Source organism: Penaeus monodon, chromosome 5, assembly GCF_015228065.2.
Source record: "Penaeus monodon isolate SGIC_2016 chromosome 5, NSTDA_Pmon_1, whole genome shotgun sequence".
NCBI lineage: Eukaryota > Metazoa > Arthropoda > Malacostraca > Decapoda > Penaeidae > Penaeus > Penaeus monodon.
The window spans coordinates 54,458,473-54,473,472 of NC_051390.1; the positions used below are offsets into that span (position 1 = coordinate 54,458,473).

Below are 15,000 nucleotides of genomic sequence, written 5' to 3' on the forward strand. Positions count from 1 at the left end.
TATTTATCTATATTACATTCTTTATTTTACTACAATTACTATTATGATTATTAGTTATTGTCATCATCATCATTGTTATTGTAATTAATATTTTTATTATTGCCATTATCATTATCATAGTTATCATCATCATCCTCATTGTTACTGTTGTTGTCAGTGTTATTGTTATTATTATTAGTAGTAGTACTATTACTATTAATAATGATATTAATAATAGTAATGATAATAACAATAATAACAACAGCAACAACAACAATAATGCCACCATCATTGTTATTAATATTATTATTATTAATATTATTGTTATCATCATCGTCACTGTCACTGTCATGATGACAGTAATTATTATTGTTGTTGTTGTTGTTATTGTTATTGTTATTGTTGTTGTTGTTGTTGTTGTTATTGTTGTTGTTGTTTTTGTTTTTCTTATTATTATTATTATCATTATTATAATTAATAATATTAATATTAATAATACAGTAATAATGATAATGATGATGATGATGATATATTGTTATTGTTATTGTTGTTATTCTTAATAATAATAATAATAATAGTAATGTTTTTATTATAATTGTTGTTGTTGTTGTTCTTCTTCTTCTCCTTCTTCTTCTTCTTCTTCTTCTTCTTCTTCTTCTTATTATTATTATTATTATTATTATTATTATTATTATTATTATTATTATTATTATTATTATTATTATTATTATTATTATTATTATTATTATTATTATTATTATTATTATTATTATTGTTGTTGTTGTTTTTGTTTTTGTTATCGTTATAGTTATCGTTATTGCTATTATTATTGTTATTGTTGTTGTTGTTATTGTTATTGTTGTTGTTGTTGTTGTTATTATAGTATTGATGTTGATGTTATTACTACTATTACTTTTACCACCACTATCATAGTTATTTTTTTTCTCTCTCTCTCTCTCGCTCTTATTATTAATATTATTTTATTAGCAGTTGTTTATCATATAGTATGGCAAGTGTAGAATTGATAGCCTAAGGTGCCTTAACTAACACATGACATTTTTAAGGAAACTGTAGAATTTTATGAAGATATTCTTTTCTGTACTAATGCATATTAAAGTAAACATGAGAAATATTTGGTTCGTATACCCTCCTCCCCCTTCCCTGGAACATGATTAGAAGAGAGAAGCTTTAGAAGTCCCGTCTTCTCCTCTACGAATCATTTTATGCGTGTCCTGTGAGCCATGATCTTGGTACCATCTTGCAAGGGCTGTTAAAAACTGGCCGGTTATACCCTTCCCCTCCCCCCCTCCCTCCCTACTGTGACAAGCATATATGGCAGTAGTTCATATGTCTAGTACCACCTGGATGGTTTTCTCCAGCTGCTCCCACCATAATGTAACATAAGCTGTGATTCCCCTTTAGTCCCTCCTCTCCCTAAACCGATTTGTGTGTTGTGAGTAAGCTCAATGTACGAATACTTGATTACGATGGAGAGCGAGGGATTCTGACAGTGGTCGGATGAATGCAGGAGATTGACTGTGTTCTAGCTTGGGTTAGAGTGAGGAGCTTACAGTGTTGGTTCCCTCTCCTGTGTTGTTGTAAAGGGAACAGGGGATGTGGTAGAGGGATTGGGAATCCTGGTATGGCTTGGTATACTTTGTCTTGCCAAATCGGTCTTTTCTTCCTCCCCTATTCACTTTCCACAAAGTGTAAATAATATTATATAAGCACAGTCCACACCTGTTTTGTTGTTATTATTATTTTGATTTTTTTAAAAATCTGTTTTGTATATAAAAATATGTATTAGAACTTTATATGTGTTTAGTTTGCTTTTTTACAAAGAATTTGAACTTGTATAAGAGCAGTAGACAGAAGCAGTGTATCGGTGCCAATGTTGTTAGTATTTGCAACCTGGCAACTTAACTAAGAATTACCTGATGCTAATGTATTTTACTTTTCTCAGGATTAGCTTGCCAAAATGTCGGACAGCGAGGCTAGCTACCACTCCGACTCTGACCATGAGAAGTCCAGGGGAGGAAGTGATAGTGAGGTGAGGACCTGCAGTTTGTGGTTGTGCAGTTCTCTCCTTGGAATTATCTCCTTTTTCTCTCTCTTTTTTTCTCCTGTCTCTTTGTGTTTGTCTTTCTCTCTTGTACATATATTACAATTGTTTTCATGGCTTCTTTGCCCTGTACCCTGCAGTCATTGGGTCTATAGTTACAGAAAAATAAGGTGTTATATGTTAGGGTCTTACTCTAAGACATAGTAGTAGCAGATGTCATTGATAACTCCTTTTCTCCTCTTTTTTCTTTCTTTCCTCATCTTTCTTCCTTTTTCTCTCCTTCTTTCTTTTCTCTTTCTTTTTCTCTCTTTCTTTCTTTTTCTCTCTTTCTTTCTTTTTCTTTCTTTCTTTCTTTCTCTTTCTAAAAGTAGACTGCACATACTAATATATTCTTCAGCTCTACTATTCATTTTATAGGGGTGTCTGTATTCACACACAAGTCAGAGCGATTCATTTCACCTCCATAGCAGTCTGACTGCCAAATGTAAACCACTAAAACCTCACTCATAGCAATGCATACTGTTCTGTTAGCATTACTTTATATATTAAAAGATCTCACCCTCTTAGTTATTCAAATTGTATGTTCACTTCTTCCTTGACATCTCTGTGTATTTCATGCTGCCATCCCTGACTGAATTTCACTTGAGCCAGAGCACTTAGTGTTGTTTAATCTGACAGGGAGAGCAGCGCAGGAGTCGTAGCCGAAGCAGGAGTGGCAGTCGCAGTGTGAGCAGAGGCCGCAGCCCCAGCAGAAGCAGAAGCCGCAGCGCCAGTGGCAGTAGGAGCAGGAGCCGGAGCAGGTCTGGCAGTAGGAGTCGGAGTAGGAGCAGAAGCAGGAGTCGCAGCAGAAGCCGCAGCCGCAGCAGGAGCAGAAGCAGGAGCAGAAGTAGGAGCAGGAGCAGAAGCAGGAGCCGTTCAGTGAGGTCGGATGAGGCAGAAGAGGCAAGGAGTGGCGAGGAGGAAATCAGTGGAGATGAAGAGCCGGCGGACGGGGAGGACCTTGCCAACTCAGTGGGTGGTCTTTATTTCTGTCATTTTTGGTATTTGTCCTTTTAGTGTTTTGACTGAATACCTGTTCATCAGTGAGCGTAAATATTAGGGTTTATATGCTCTCTTTCTGACAAAAAAGTAACATCTGCAGTTGAATGTTTGCTACAAATATTTGCTCTATATCCTTTCACTCTTCCTTTCAAGTAAATTTTTTTCTATGGCCCAATATATATGTATGTCATCCAAGGACTTTCTCTCCCTCCCTTCCCCTTCATCCAGGAGTATGACAGTGAGGAGGACGAGGAGGATGACCGCCAGCCTAAGAAGAAGAAGAAGCGAGGAATGGTGTCCGACTATTTCCTGGAAGAGGCCGAGGTGGACGACGATGAAGGGGAAGATGATGATGAGGATGAGGTGGGTTTGTCTGTCTTGTCTTGTCAGGATGCTGTTATTTGGCTTGGAATGTGCCTCAGGTTGTTGTTATTTTATGGGAGGCGGGTAGGCATTCTTTATTTTGGGATGTCTTTGTCGTGGTTTTTGCTTTCTGAGACCATGTTTGATGCATAAAAAGGAGGATTGTTATCTTCTAGGATTTCTTTACCATAAATGTTTCATCTATTTATTTATTCATTTATCTATTTTATAACCAGGGAGACTACTATGATCTACTGGGGAACGAGAAGGAAGAAGTGGGTGTTACGGCCAGGGAGATCGAAGCAAACCGCCGTGCTCACAGTGTGTGGGAGTGAGTATTTGCATTTGTACTTCTGAATGGTAAATCCAGTTTTGAAAGTTCTCATAGATTTCTTACATAATTTAGGTCATTTAAACATCATTATTGATGAGTGCTGTTATAATAATTTTCTCTGAGGAGAATTATGACTGATGATTGATATATATTCATAGCTTTAACTTTCAGAAGAGCAAGTGAGAGAAAAAAAATAGATTTATGGTAAAGAAATGTCCAAGCAACTAAACACTTCCATTTCAACAGCAATGAGCGAGAGGAGGAGATTGAAGAATACTACCGTCGCAAGTATGCTGAGGAATCGTCAGCTGCCATGCGCTTTGGTGAGGGAGGTGAAGAGATGAGTGATGAGATCACCCAGCAGACTCTCTTGCCCGGTGTGAAGTGAGTAACCTTGTGCTTGTCGATTCCGGTTTGTAGATACTGATAGGTTTACATGAAGTGAGGTATAGGAGGCGGGCTTTGAATAAAATCTCTCAATTGTTAATATGTTCATATGTGGCATATGCCCATCAGACTGTTATTTTTGGGATATATCAGCTGAAATGAACATTCCCTTGATGCTTCTTTTCCATGACAGGGATCCCAATCTTTGGATGGTCAAGTGTCGCATTGGTGAGGAGAAGATCACCTGCTTGCAACTGATGCGCAAAATGATCGCTTACCAGTTCACGGAGGAGCCGCTGCAGATCAAATCTGTGGTGGCTCCAGAGGGTGTGAAGGGGTACCTCTACTTTGAGGCCTACAAGCAGACCCACGTCAAGGCAGCAATGGAAGGCGTGTCAAACCTCAGGCTGGGGACATGGCAGCAGACCGTAAGAGATTAAGCAGTTTTGAGTGTGGTAGATGTAACTTTGAAGACTAATGTTGAATTATAAAAACTAAGGATTTTTGAAAAATATCTAGAATATTAAATAGGAAATTTTATTTTGGTGAATTGGTGTGTGAACATTAGTACTGAAAGAAAAAAAGAGGGAGTTCTAATGAATGCCTCTTTCAAAATCGTGTAGATGGTGCCCATCAGTCAGATGACAGACGTGCTGCGCGTGGTGAAGGAAGTGCCCACTTTGAAGCGTGGAGCGTGGGTCAGACTCAAGAGAGGTGAGTTGTTTTTATTACCTTACTGGGGGAATTGTTTTTACCTCTGACAGCTAATGGGTAAAGATTAGGACTTGTATTCAAGAAAGGGCATAGATTCTGAAATGTGTTTTTGAATCTGCAGTTTGGTTGGTAAATCTTTGCAAAAATGCCTTGGATGCCCAGTATATATTTATTTCTAGTTAACAGCGTTGATTTTGAAGTGTGGTACCCGTGCAAGTCATTGTTGAAATTGCTTTGACCAAGTCTTAGACAAATAGGGTAATAGGCTATGGAGTATACAAGACAGTTGCTAGTGGATAAGGGATGCAGAGTTGAAAAAAGGAAACATCACTTTTGTTAAGAACTAAATAGCTCCTTTTCCACATGATTTCAAGAAGATTGAGTCCATTCATAAGGGAGAACCTTTACTGTTATAAGTAATGATCTGCCCATTTCCAGGTATCTTCAAGGATGATTTGGCGCAGGTTGACTACGTTGACGCTTCACAGAATAATGTCCACCTGAAGCTTATTCCACGTATTGACTACACTCGCATGAGAGGAGCACTGAGGTGAACCATTGCAGAGAGATATCTTTATTTTTCATAAATTTTCATGTCTTGTACCTTTTTTCTATTTTTTCTTCAACTTTTTTCTCTATAGATGTATTTTGGTCTATGTGTCTCCTACGTGTCCTTACATAGAGTTGTTGCTTTAATTGAAATAAATTCTGTTATATGTAGATTTGGTGACATAAGTTTTAAAATAAATGTGAACCCAATGAAGCTAGATATTTGCTCTGTTTACAGTGGTTTTGTCTTGTTACTTTTGTTTACACATGAATGGTTTCACAAACACTAAGGCACCAAGGAATAAGTTACCAGAGTTACCTGGTCTCTCCTGTTCACTCTGTTTTTTGAGTTCTTGTGAGAAAGCTTTTACTTCTTTTGCTATTATTGCCATTATAATAATTTTATTGCCATTATAGTTATTATTGGTATAATGTTAATTATATAAATAGGGCAGGTCAGATAGGATTAATAATTGACTCCTTGGTGCTTAAGTGGTTCTGGAGCCATCTATATATAAATAGATAATAAAATGTCTGTAGTAAACAGTGTGTGTGTATATGTGCATTCCCAGCATAAGTGGGTTCACTGTTTTTGCATATTGTTGAATTCTCCACAGATTCAGTTTTCATAAACATAGCATGAATTATAATACTTTTTATTTCTACTTGTTCATCAGTCTCTTTTTAATGTGGTCATGTTTTTGCGTGATCTGTTGTATATTTCAGTAATTTTTACACCAGTATAGATTTGGGAAAGTTATAACCTTGTGATTCTCCAAACAGATCTAGCCAGTCCGACAATGACCTCAAGCGAAAGAAATTCCGCCGCCCGGCACAGAAGCTCTTTGACATCGATGCCATCAGGGCCATTGGTGGTGAAGTTACACAAGATGGTGACTTCCTCATTTTTGAGGGCAACCGTTTCACGCGCAAGGGATACCTGTACAAGACCTTTGCCATGTCAGCTATCATGGCTGATGGCGTCAAGCCGACACTTAGTGAGCTGGAGAAGTTTGAGGAGCAGAGTCTGGCAGATATGGAGGTATGGGCTGGGGGTTGCATTTATGCGAGCTGTAGGATATTTGGTGTGTGTTGTATTTTTAGTTAACTTAAAGGGATGTCTCGGTTCATTATATTGATTTATTTTCCTGCTCTACCAGATTGTAAAACAGTTGGTCTCACCATGAAGAATATATAATATTGTTTACAGGTTAGGTTATGATCTAATTCTATCAAATTATGGTCAAAATCATTATTCTTTTTATACAGACAAAATTATATGCACATTGTTCAAAGAATTTGACATACATTTCTCTTCTTCATTGGAGAAAATGGTAAATAGTCTCAAAACCAACTCAAACTTTAACTATTTCTCCAGCTCACCACCTCCAGTCGCGAGGATGAAGGGCACAGCTTTGCCCCCGGGGATAATGTTGAGGTGTGCGAGGGTGAATTGATGAACTTGATGGGTCGCGTCACACGTGTTGATGGTAAGTATACAAGTTTTGTGTTTTGTCTCGGAGATTTTATTTATTTATATACTCATTATTTAGCCCAGTTAGTGTAGGTGTCAAGACTACAATGCCATGCCCACTGTAATAAAAGTTTATCTATTATTTTTACACATAGATGGCTCTACAAGTGCTTAGTCATCAAGGAGTCAGATATTAGTCTTACATATCTCACCTGCTTACCCTTTTCCTTGATTTTTTGAAAGCTTCATATCTATTATTTTATTGTCTTTAATGTAATTAATATTTTATTAACAATTTACTAGTCATAATAATCATATCACTAAGAATGATAACAATATCAGTATTAATAGTATTAGAGAAAAACACACTTTCCCACAAATTCAAGGAATCGGGCAAATCAGGCATGGTAACTATGGCCTGACTCCTTGCTGGCTGAGAACATATGGTGCTATCTGTATGTAACAAAATTCACAAAAACTACAGTACAGTACATAAACCTGCAAGCAATGGGTTAATACTCTCACATTTAGAGCCTAGTTATCATTTTGAAAGTAACTTTTAGATTTCATTTGTATCAGAATTAAATATATTGTTTTGTCTTCCAGGCAACAAGATCACTATCTTACCCAGGCACGAAGACCTTAAGGATGAGCTTGAGTTCATGGCTCACGAGTTGAAAAAGTATTTCAGCCAGGGAGATCACGTGAAGGTCATTGCTGGCCGCTACGAGGGAGACACTGGGCTTATTGTCCGTGTAGAGGAAAACATGATTGTCCTCTTCTCGGACTTGACTATGCACGAGCTCAAGGTAAGGAAAGTCTTTGTGCCAGGTCATGACCAGCTTTCTCCCTTTTTCTGGTAAAATGGATTTGTTGCATTACAGTTTAGAAATCTGTGGTTAAACCTTACTTTTATGCCTCGTTTGATCGGTAGGTCCTGCCTCGAGATCTCCAGTTGTGTGCAGATGTAGCAACAGGTGTGGACTCTCTTGGACAATACCAGTGGGGAGATCTGGTGTCGCTAGAGTAAGTGTGTGCTATTTTTCTTCATTCATGCATCCTTTGTTATTTATTTATTTATTTTATTTCATCAGTTGAATTTTGCCATTTGCAGTTTTTTTCCACTTGTATTTATTTTTGACGTTGAGGATCATACAGAACTTGTGCTTATTTCAATTCCTCTCCTGCCTCGCAGTGCTCAAACTGTTGCTGTCATCGTGCGGCTGGAGAAGGAGAACTTCCAGGTTCTCAACATGCATGGCAAGTTAGTTCATGTCAAGCCCCAGGCCGTGCATAAGAAGAAGGAGAACCGCAGAGCCATGGCCCTCGACTCAGAGCAGAACACCATTCAGGTCAAAGATGTCGTCAAGGTTATTGACGGTCCACATTCGGTAAGTTTATCCTTCATTTTCATTAAGCTTGTTATGGTTTTGTATGTTAATTATTACTTTATTTATTTATTATCCTTATTTCTCTCTCTCTCTCATGCCTTCATTCAAGACTGCCTATCCTGTTTATAACCTGAATTTGAAATGAAGTATATTGAAGCAGATACTAATCCCGTAGGAATTTTACCTTAAATTAATTCACAAATGTATTCCACCCCGTGTGTAAGATTCCTAAAATGAAGAACAGGACAAACTTCATCATGTACTTTATTAGTTTTCACAGGAAATGTCTGCATTCTCTCAGCTTCCATTTAGTGTTCAGTTGTCTCTTATAGTGTCTTCTGTATGTACTGTTAAAGTTAATCCCTTATTAAAGTTTAATCAGATCTGTAGTGTGTAGGTGCAGTGGCAGTTCCCAGGATCAACTTTTAAATGCACCTCTGGACCCACCTTAACTTTTAATATTCCATACACACAGAATGAGTTACTTCATATCACCGATCATGTATTGATATGTCATAACAATGTCATTAACTATATGGAAAACATGGAGTTGAGTTGCCATTTAACTTTTATTCTTGGTAATAACAAAACAAATTCCGATATTTTCATGTCAGATATGTTTGTGGAAATTCATTAATATGCATTCTAGTAAGTGGGGGGATATTCAAACTGTAGATATAACCTGCAATAGTGAAAAAAAAATTCCAGAGAGATATCAGTCAACATTATTTCCGGGTTTGGAAAGCATTCTCATCTTACACAGTATTTTATTTGAATAAAAAAGAAGGCTTTTAATAACTTCACTATTAGATTTAAAATTCGAAGTACAAACTTTCTAAGCTTTTAAACCTAAGTGATATGTAAAACCACATGGAAATTCGTTATCATGATCCATGCTAGCAACATCCTAAAAAAGCTGCCCTACTGTGCCCTCAAACACACACAAGGGAGAGCTGTAAGAGAAAAACCCAAATATGAATAATGTTATGGATATTTTGTGTTTGTTGCTTTACCTATGTATTTCAGAGGTTATTTAAAGCCACTTGTATATCTTGTTTGTACTGACACATATAATTATTTTCATGATATGATGCTACCATATATTAGGGTTACCACTATTATTGCAAGTTAAATGAATGTGATGCTAGACCCATAATTTTGGCGTTAATCAGGGTTAGTAATCAGTGATTACCTGTATATCATGATGAAATAATATATACAAAATTGTAATACAAATAATAAAGTTGCAAAATTTAAATGAAGTTGAGACATTGTAATGGTTGATGAATAAGTTACAGACCTCCTAATCTGAAATCTAGTCTTTATGGCATCTGCATGGTATGTGGTAATGGCTGTATGTGTTTATTTTTTCTCCTTTTGTAACAGTTCTTTCTTTATCAGCATTACCATGTAATATAAAAATTATAATGGTTGACTGTCAACTATTACCACAGATATCAACTTTTTCATTTAAAACAGCAAGATGCATCTGGCAGGTGTGTCTTGCATCTTCACTGCAGGAACTGGATATGGATTAAACTTAAATATGGTATTAACTTTATTGATGCGTGCAGAAGACATTTTTCTTAAGGTGTTGAAAATTGTGAATGTGAGCACTAGATTAAAGTCAAGTCATTTAGCTAAAAAATTAACTTTGTTTTATGTGAATCAGATTACTAATAAGAGTAACTTCACTAACAAGTTGCTGTTTCTGAATTTCAGGGCCGTCAAGGTGAGATCCGTCATTTGTATCGCAACTTTGCCTTCCTCCACTCGAAGATGATGATTGAGAATGGTGGTATTTTTGTGTGCAAGACAAGGCATTTGGTTCAGGCTGGTGGTGCAAAGGTGAGTCATGATGTAGTTTCTGTTGCAAAAGAATAGTTATGCGTATGTGAAATTTCTAGTACCAGTATTACATTTAGCTCTTCTATAAAGTGCATTATCCTCCTTGTTCTTTATGGAGACATGCATTTATCCACCCTTCTCTTTCCACAGTCCTCAGGTGGGGGCCTGGGAGTGGGTGGCATGAGCACGGGATTCATGTCCCCTCGCCTCAGCTCCCCAGCCCACCCTGCTGGCGGTGGAGCGCCTGAACGAGGGGGTGCAGACCGTGGCTTTGGGGATAGGAACCGTGGACGAGGACGAGGGAGAGGCATGGGCCGTGATCGCGGTATCATTGGACAGACTATTAAGATCACACAGGGACCATACAAAGGTAGGTTTTCCTCTTTTTGGGGTGTTTATTTTACTTGTGAAGCAGTAACAGCAGTATTGCCAGGATGTTTGATACATTATAGTGGGCAAAAAGGCTGATCCTCTTATCCCATTTTCCAGGCCATGTCGGTATCGTCAAGGATGCCACTGACACAACTGTGCGTGTGGAGCTCCACTCCAAGTGCCAGACTATTATTGTGGACAGATCCCGTGTGGCAGCTGTGGGGGCCACTGCCAGGTCTGGATCAGTCACCTCCTATGCCCGCACTCCTACCTGGGGCGGCTCAGCTACTCCTATGTATGGCAACACTGGTTCACGCACCCCGATGTATGGCTCACAGACTCCGCAGTACGAAGGGTCACGTACACCTCATTATGGCAGCATGACTCCATCACACGATGGGTCGGCAACTCCTGGGAGGTAAGTCAAGAGATGGTTATCATGCCCTTGGTTTATACTGTCATGGGTCTGGTTTTTTGTTTAGCTGTAGGACATTAAGCTTTCACCTGATTTGACGTCTCTTTAATACAAAATGTAGCTGTGGCTTGTATTATCATATTATATGAAAAGGTAATTAAATTTACATTTTGCTGCTTTGAGGCAATAATGAATTCAAGTACTCTACTTCAGCTTATGTAATTCATCTTGTATATCAATCTCCAGACAATCGGCATGGGATCCTACCATCACCAACACACCTGCAAGGACTTCAGAATTCGATGAATACTCCTACGATGATGCCTCACCTTCCCCTGCTTACAATCCTGGTTAGTAATAAAAAGAGCTACTAAAAGATATACTCTTTAGGAGTCGTCTCAAAACCTGTTGTTATCTGGTGTTTTTATAACAAATTCCACTTAAAGAAATGAGATATACAGACTGATGTTACTAGCTTTGGATACTGTCTAATTTTTCCATCAAAATACACAGGTACTCCAGGCTACCAGTCTGATGCAGGCCAGGGTCCATACACCCCCCAAACCCCTGGTACAGTGTACAGCTCAGACCACAACTACAGCCCATACCAAGCTGAGCCCTCGCCTTCAGGATACCAGCGTGAGTAGTTTTAATAGTTTACAATTGGAAAAGATTAGAATGAGAATGAATGTCTTCATAATACAAAGGATGTATTGCATTGTGAAGATACTCAACCCCATTCATGCCTCTTTTGCATTTATTTTGTAATGAAAATGGTTATTTTTACAATTAGAATTTACTTTGAAGTCCAGAAGTTGATGACAAGCTTTTTTTTTAAAGGAAGCATTTCAACATTTTACTCATGTTTTTTGTGTGTGTTTTTTACAGCTGGTGGAAGTCCTGCTGGATATGTTGGAACCCCAAGTCCAGGGGCAGGATTCCAGGGCTCCCCTTCACCTGGGTCAGGTTATGCTTCTCCATCTCCTCTGGCCTCGTACAGCCCCATGACGCCTGGGGCTCCTTCCCCCTACAATCCTCAGACACCAGGAGCAGGTATGGGGATGCTGTGTGTAAATTTTTACCTGATATATAATTTTGAACACTTTCTTCAGCATTATTAAGGAATTTTGTTTACAAGTCTGAATCTTTGTTGTCAACTTTTTGTTTATGTATTTCTGTAATGATTATAATTATTTAAATTATTATGATTATGAATATTATAATTATAATTAGTATAATTACAGTTATCATTAAAAAAAAAAAAGTGTGATGATTATTACTATTGTTCAGGAATCTGTCTTCTGAAATCTCATTGGAATGAACTATCATACTTTTCTTGTGTCAACAGGCCTAGATTCTCTCAGCATGCATGACTGGCAGACAACAGACATTGTGGTGAAGATCAAGGTGACCCACGATGACTCTGGTCTGATTGGCCAGACAGGTGTTATCCGAGGAGTCTCTGTAAGTACATATGTCTTACCCCTTGTTCATACTTGAAGTTCAATGAAACTGGAACTTCAGTTGTGCTTGAGATATCACTGAGCAATTTTTCTGTGTGCAAAGAATCATGTTGATATTTTCTTTTTACAGGGTGGCATGTGTTCAGTGTTCCTGCCTGAGGAGGAGCGAGTTGTCAATATTCTTGGGGAGCACCTGGAACCTGTGGATCCTGACCAGGGTGATCGGGTCAAGGTCAGTGCTGATGAAGTGGCTCTTCTTCTCCTAAGTGTATTTTTATTCCCCTGTCTCAAATAATATTTCTTCTCACTCCCTTTTCTTTCTTTCTTTTGTGTGTCCTCCTCCACTTGCCCCTTGTGTTTGTTCTTGTTCTTCGTTTTCTTTTTCCCTCCCATCTTCTTGTCATTCACCTTCTCCTTACCAGTCTCTTTCTTCTTGTTCATCTTCTTCTTTTTCCCCATTTTCTCTTTCACTTTCTTGCCTTTCTTTTTCTTTTTCTTTTTCAACTTCTTGTTCATCTCTTTTCTGTCTTCTGTATTGTCTTTGAAATATAATTTGTCTGCCTTTAAAAAAGTATTGGGAGCATTTTAATTGACAATGATGAATATTTAATGTTACCAACGAATACTTACTATACATATAATATAAACATGATTTTGAAAAACCTTTTCACCTTTCCAGGTAATCTTTGGCGAAGAAAGGGAACAGACAGGGAACCTCCTTTCCATTGATCACAGTGAAGGAGTGGTGAAGCTGGACCATGCTGATGTGAAGATGTTGCAGCTGCGCTACTTGTGCAAGATGAAATAAACGTCAGTATGCCTGTGAGTGCAAGCTTTTCTTGCTGATGCCATGAAAGAGGCATGACCCCTCCCATAACCCCCTTTTCTGCCTAAGGGTAAAAGATGTATGTAGGTTTATATATATGAGAGTAGTACTTTTATTTTTAAAGCAAGCACATTAAGCCTTGCTAGATTTGTGTGTCTGCAGGTGTCAGGTTGGCTGAGCTCCAGTCATAATAAATGTAAATTAAATTATGTATTGGAAGAAAAAGAAAGTCGCTCAATAGTTGAGTGAATTGGAGAGGTGCCAGAATGTCAAAGAGCCAAAATTTAATGCTTTGATAGATTAAGTGACATAGTTTCATTCACATTTCCATGTACATCCATGCAAGTATCATGTTTTCATACATACATCTGATTATAGAGTACATACACAGATATGATTGGGAATATGTGTATTGTGTATTGCAGAATTTAAGTCAGTGCTGTAATGTTTGGTGAATGAGAGAGCCTCAAAGCTGTTATGTTCTATATGTCGAGTGTGACAAGGAGCATGATAATTTAAGCAAATCAACACATTTATATCCCTGAATATCAGAAATGTTAATTTCTAAAATGCATAATACTGCAAATGTTTTTAGTGGTATTACATTTGATATAATAAATATCTGGATTCATTCTTTCTAAGCGTGTGTAGGCATGTAGTCACCTAAAACGAATGTGATATTCTAAGGCCTGGTTTTTAAAAGTCATCAGGAAGACAAAACTGCTTGTGTCTCTTATTTTCACAATATCGTATAGTTTTCTTTTATTATCACTATATAACAAAAACAAAGAGAAATATTGTGTTACATTTATAGAAGAAGGGTTTCTGTTTATCGTTGTGAAGGTAACAACAATGCAAGGCAAAGACAGGTGGGAGTGCCTGTACAATAAAATGTTTTATACACAGGAACTGATTATCATTTTTGGATGTTTTCTCCACCATGTCAAGCAGAGGAGCTACTTCAGACACCCTTTGCATCCCAAGTCACAATGCCATTGGCCATCCTTATTTGATATAGATGTATGAATCACACGTCATCTACTGTATATTTAACAGTCTAATGTTGAAGTTTTGTAATAAATGAGAAAATGGAATCTTTGTTGATTGACTTAATTTTTATTTGATTTAGTTTAGACTCCTGGCTGTGGTATGATTAGTATAATCCATGTGGGTAAAAGTGTATATGAAAGGCCAAATTAAAGTATGTGGATTATTGCATGGGAATCAAAGAGATAATTCTTGGAAAATATTTGTACAAAATGAAGTATTTGACAGTTTAAGAAGAGATCAATGGAATTGAGAAGTTAAAGCAAGAAGTACTGTATAATGTAATAACCTACAGACCAAATGAGGGGAAGTATATTAATTGTATTTGGTACCAGAGGCTAAGAGATAAATTCACTTTACAATTTCATGGGGGGGGGGGGGAGAATATAATTAGGCAAGATAACTCCTGTTTTACTCTGCATAAAGTCTATTTGGTCTCTTGATGGTCCAGAATTACTCACAGTAATGTATAGCTTAAAACTGTAGCAAGATTATTGGTTCCCATCATTATCAAAAAAATACATATTTGTCAGGAGAGAAAAAAAAGAGAATAAAAAAATATTAAGATAATATGTGGTTTTAGACCATCTTAAAATATATTTATAAAGTGGTAAACAAATGTACTTCTCAGTATATGCAGGGAGTTGGTCATTAAAAATTCATATATACTTAGTACTACATGCACATACAAGAACACAAACCGTTACCTTCTAAAACAGGTACGTCTGTATTGGA

General features: G+C 37.4%; 1 protein-coding gene across 1 annotated transcript in view; it reads left to right on the forward strand.

Moving 5' to 3' along the window:
* LOC119573372 (transcription elongation factor SPT5-like) overlaps positions 1–14,312 on the forward strand; it is a 17,906-nt gene extending 3,594 nt beyond the window's left edge. Inside the window, exons 2-23 of the mRNA XM_037920588.1 lie at positions 1,943–2,029; positions 2,720–3,052; positions 3,311–3,445; positions 3,682–3,776; positions 4,026–4,163; positions 4,360–4,594; positions 4,790–4,880; positions 5,319–5,430; positions 6,213–6,471; positions 6,808–6,919; positions 7,510–7,712; positions 7,838–7,929; positions 8,099–8,294; positions 10,017–10,142; positions 10,293–10,512; positions 10,632–10,932; positions 11,176–11,279; positions 11,443–11,568; positions 11,818–11,982; positions 12,278–12,393; positions 12,523–12,624; positions 13,072–14,312. Of these exons, the coding sequence (XP_037776516.1) occupies positions 1,958–2,029; positions 2,720–3,052; positions 3,311–3,445; positions 3,682–3,776; positions 4,026–4,163; positions 4,360–4,594; positions 4,790–4,880; positions 5,319–5,430; positions 6,213–6,471; positions 6,808–6,919; positions 7,510–7,712; positions 7,838–7,929; positions 8,099–8,294; positions 10,017–10,142; positions 10,293–10,512; positions 10,632–10,932; positions 11,176–11,279; positions 11,443–11,568; positions 11,818–11,982; positions 12,278–12,393; positions 12,523–12,624; positions 13,072–13,200 (3,462 nt within the window). The 5' untranslated portion in view covers positions 1,943–1,957 and the 3' untranslated portion in view covers positions 13,201–14,312. The remainder of the gene's footprint in view (positions 1–1,942; positions 2,030–2,719; positions 3,053–3,310; positions 3,446–3,681; positions 3,777–4,025; positions 4,164–4,359; positions 4,595–4,789; positions 4,881–5,318; positions 5,431–6,212; positions 6,472–6,807; positions 6,920–7,509; positions 7,713–7,837; positions 7,930–8,098; positions 8,295–10,016; positions 10,143–10,292; positions 10,513–10,631; positions 10,933–11,175; positions 11,280–11,442; positions 11,569–11,817; positions 11,983–12,277; positions 12,394–12,522; positions 12,625–13,071) is intronic.
* The last annotated feature ends 688 nt before the right edge of the window (positions 14,313–15,000 follow it).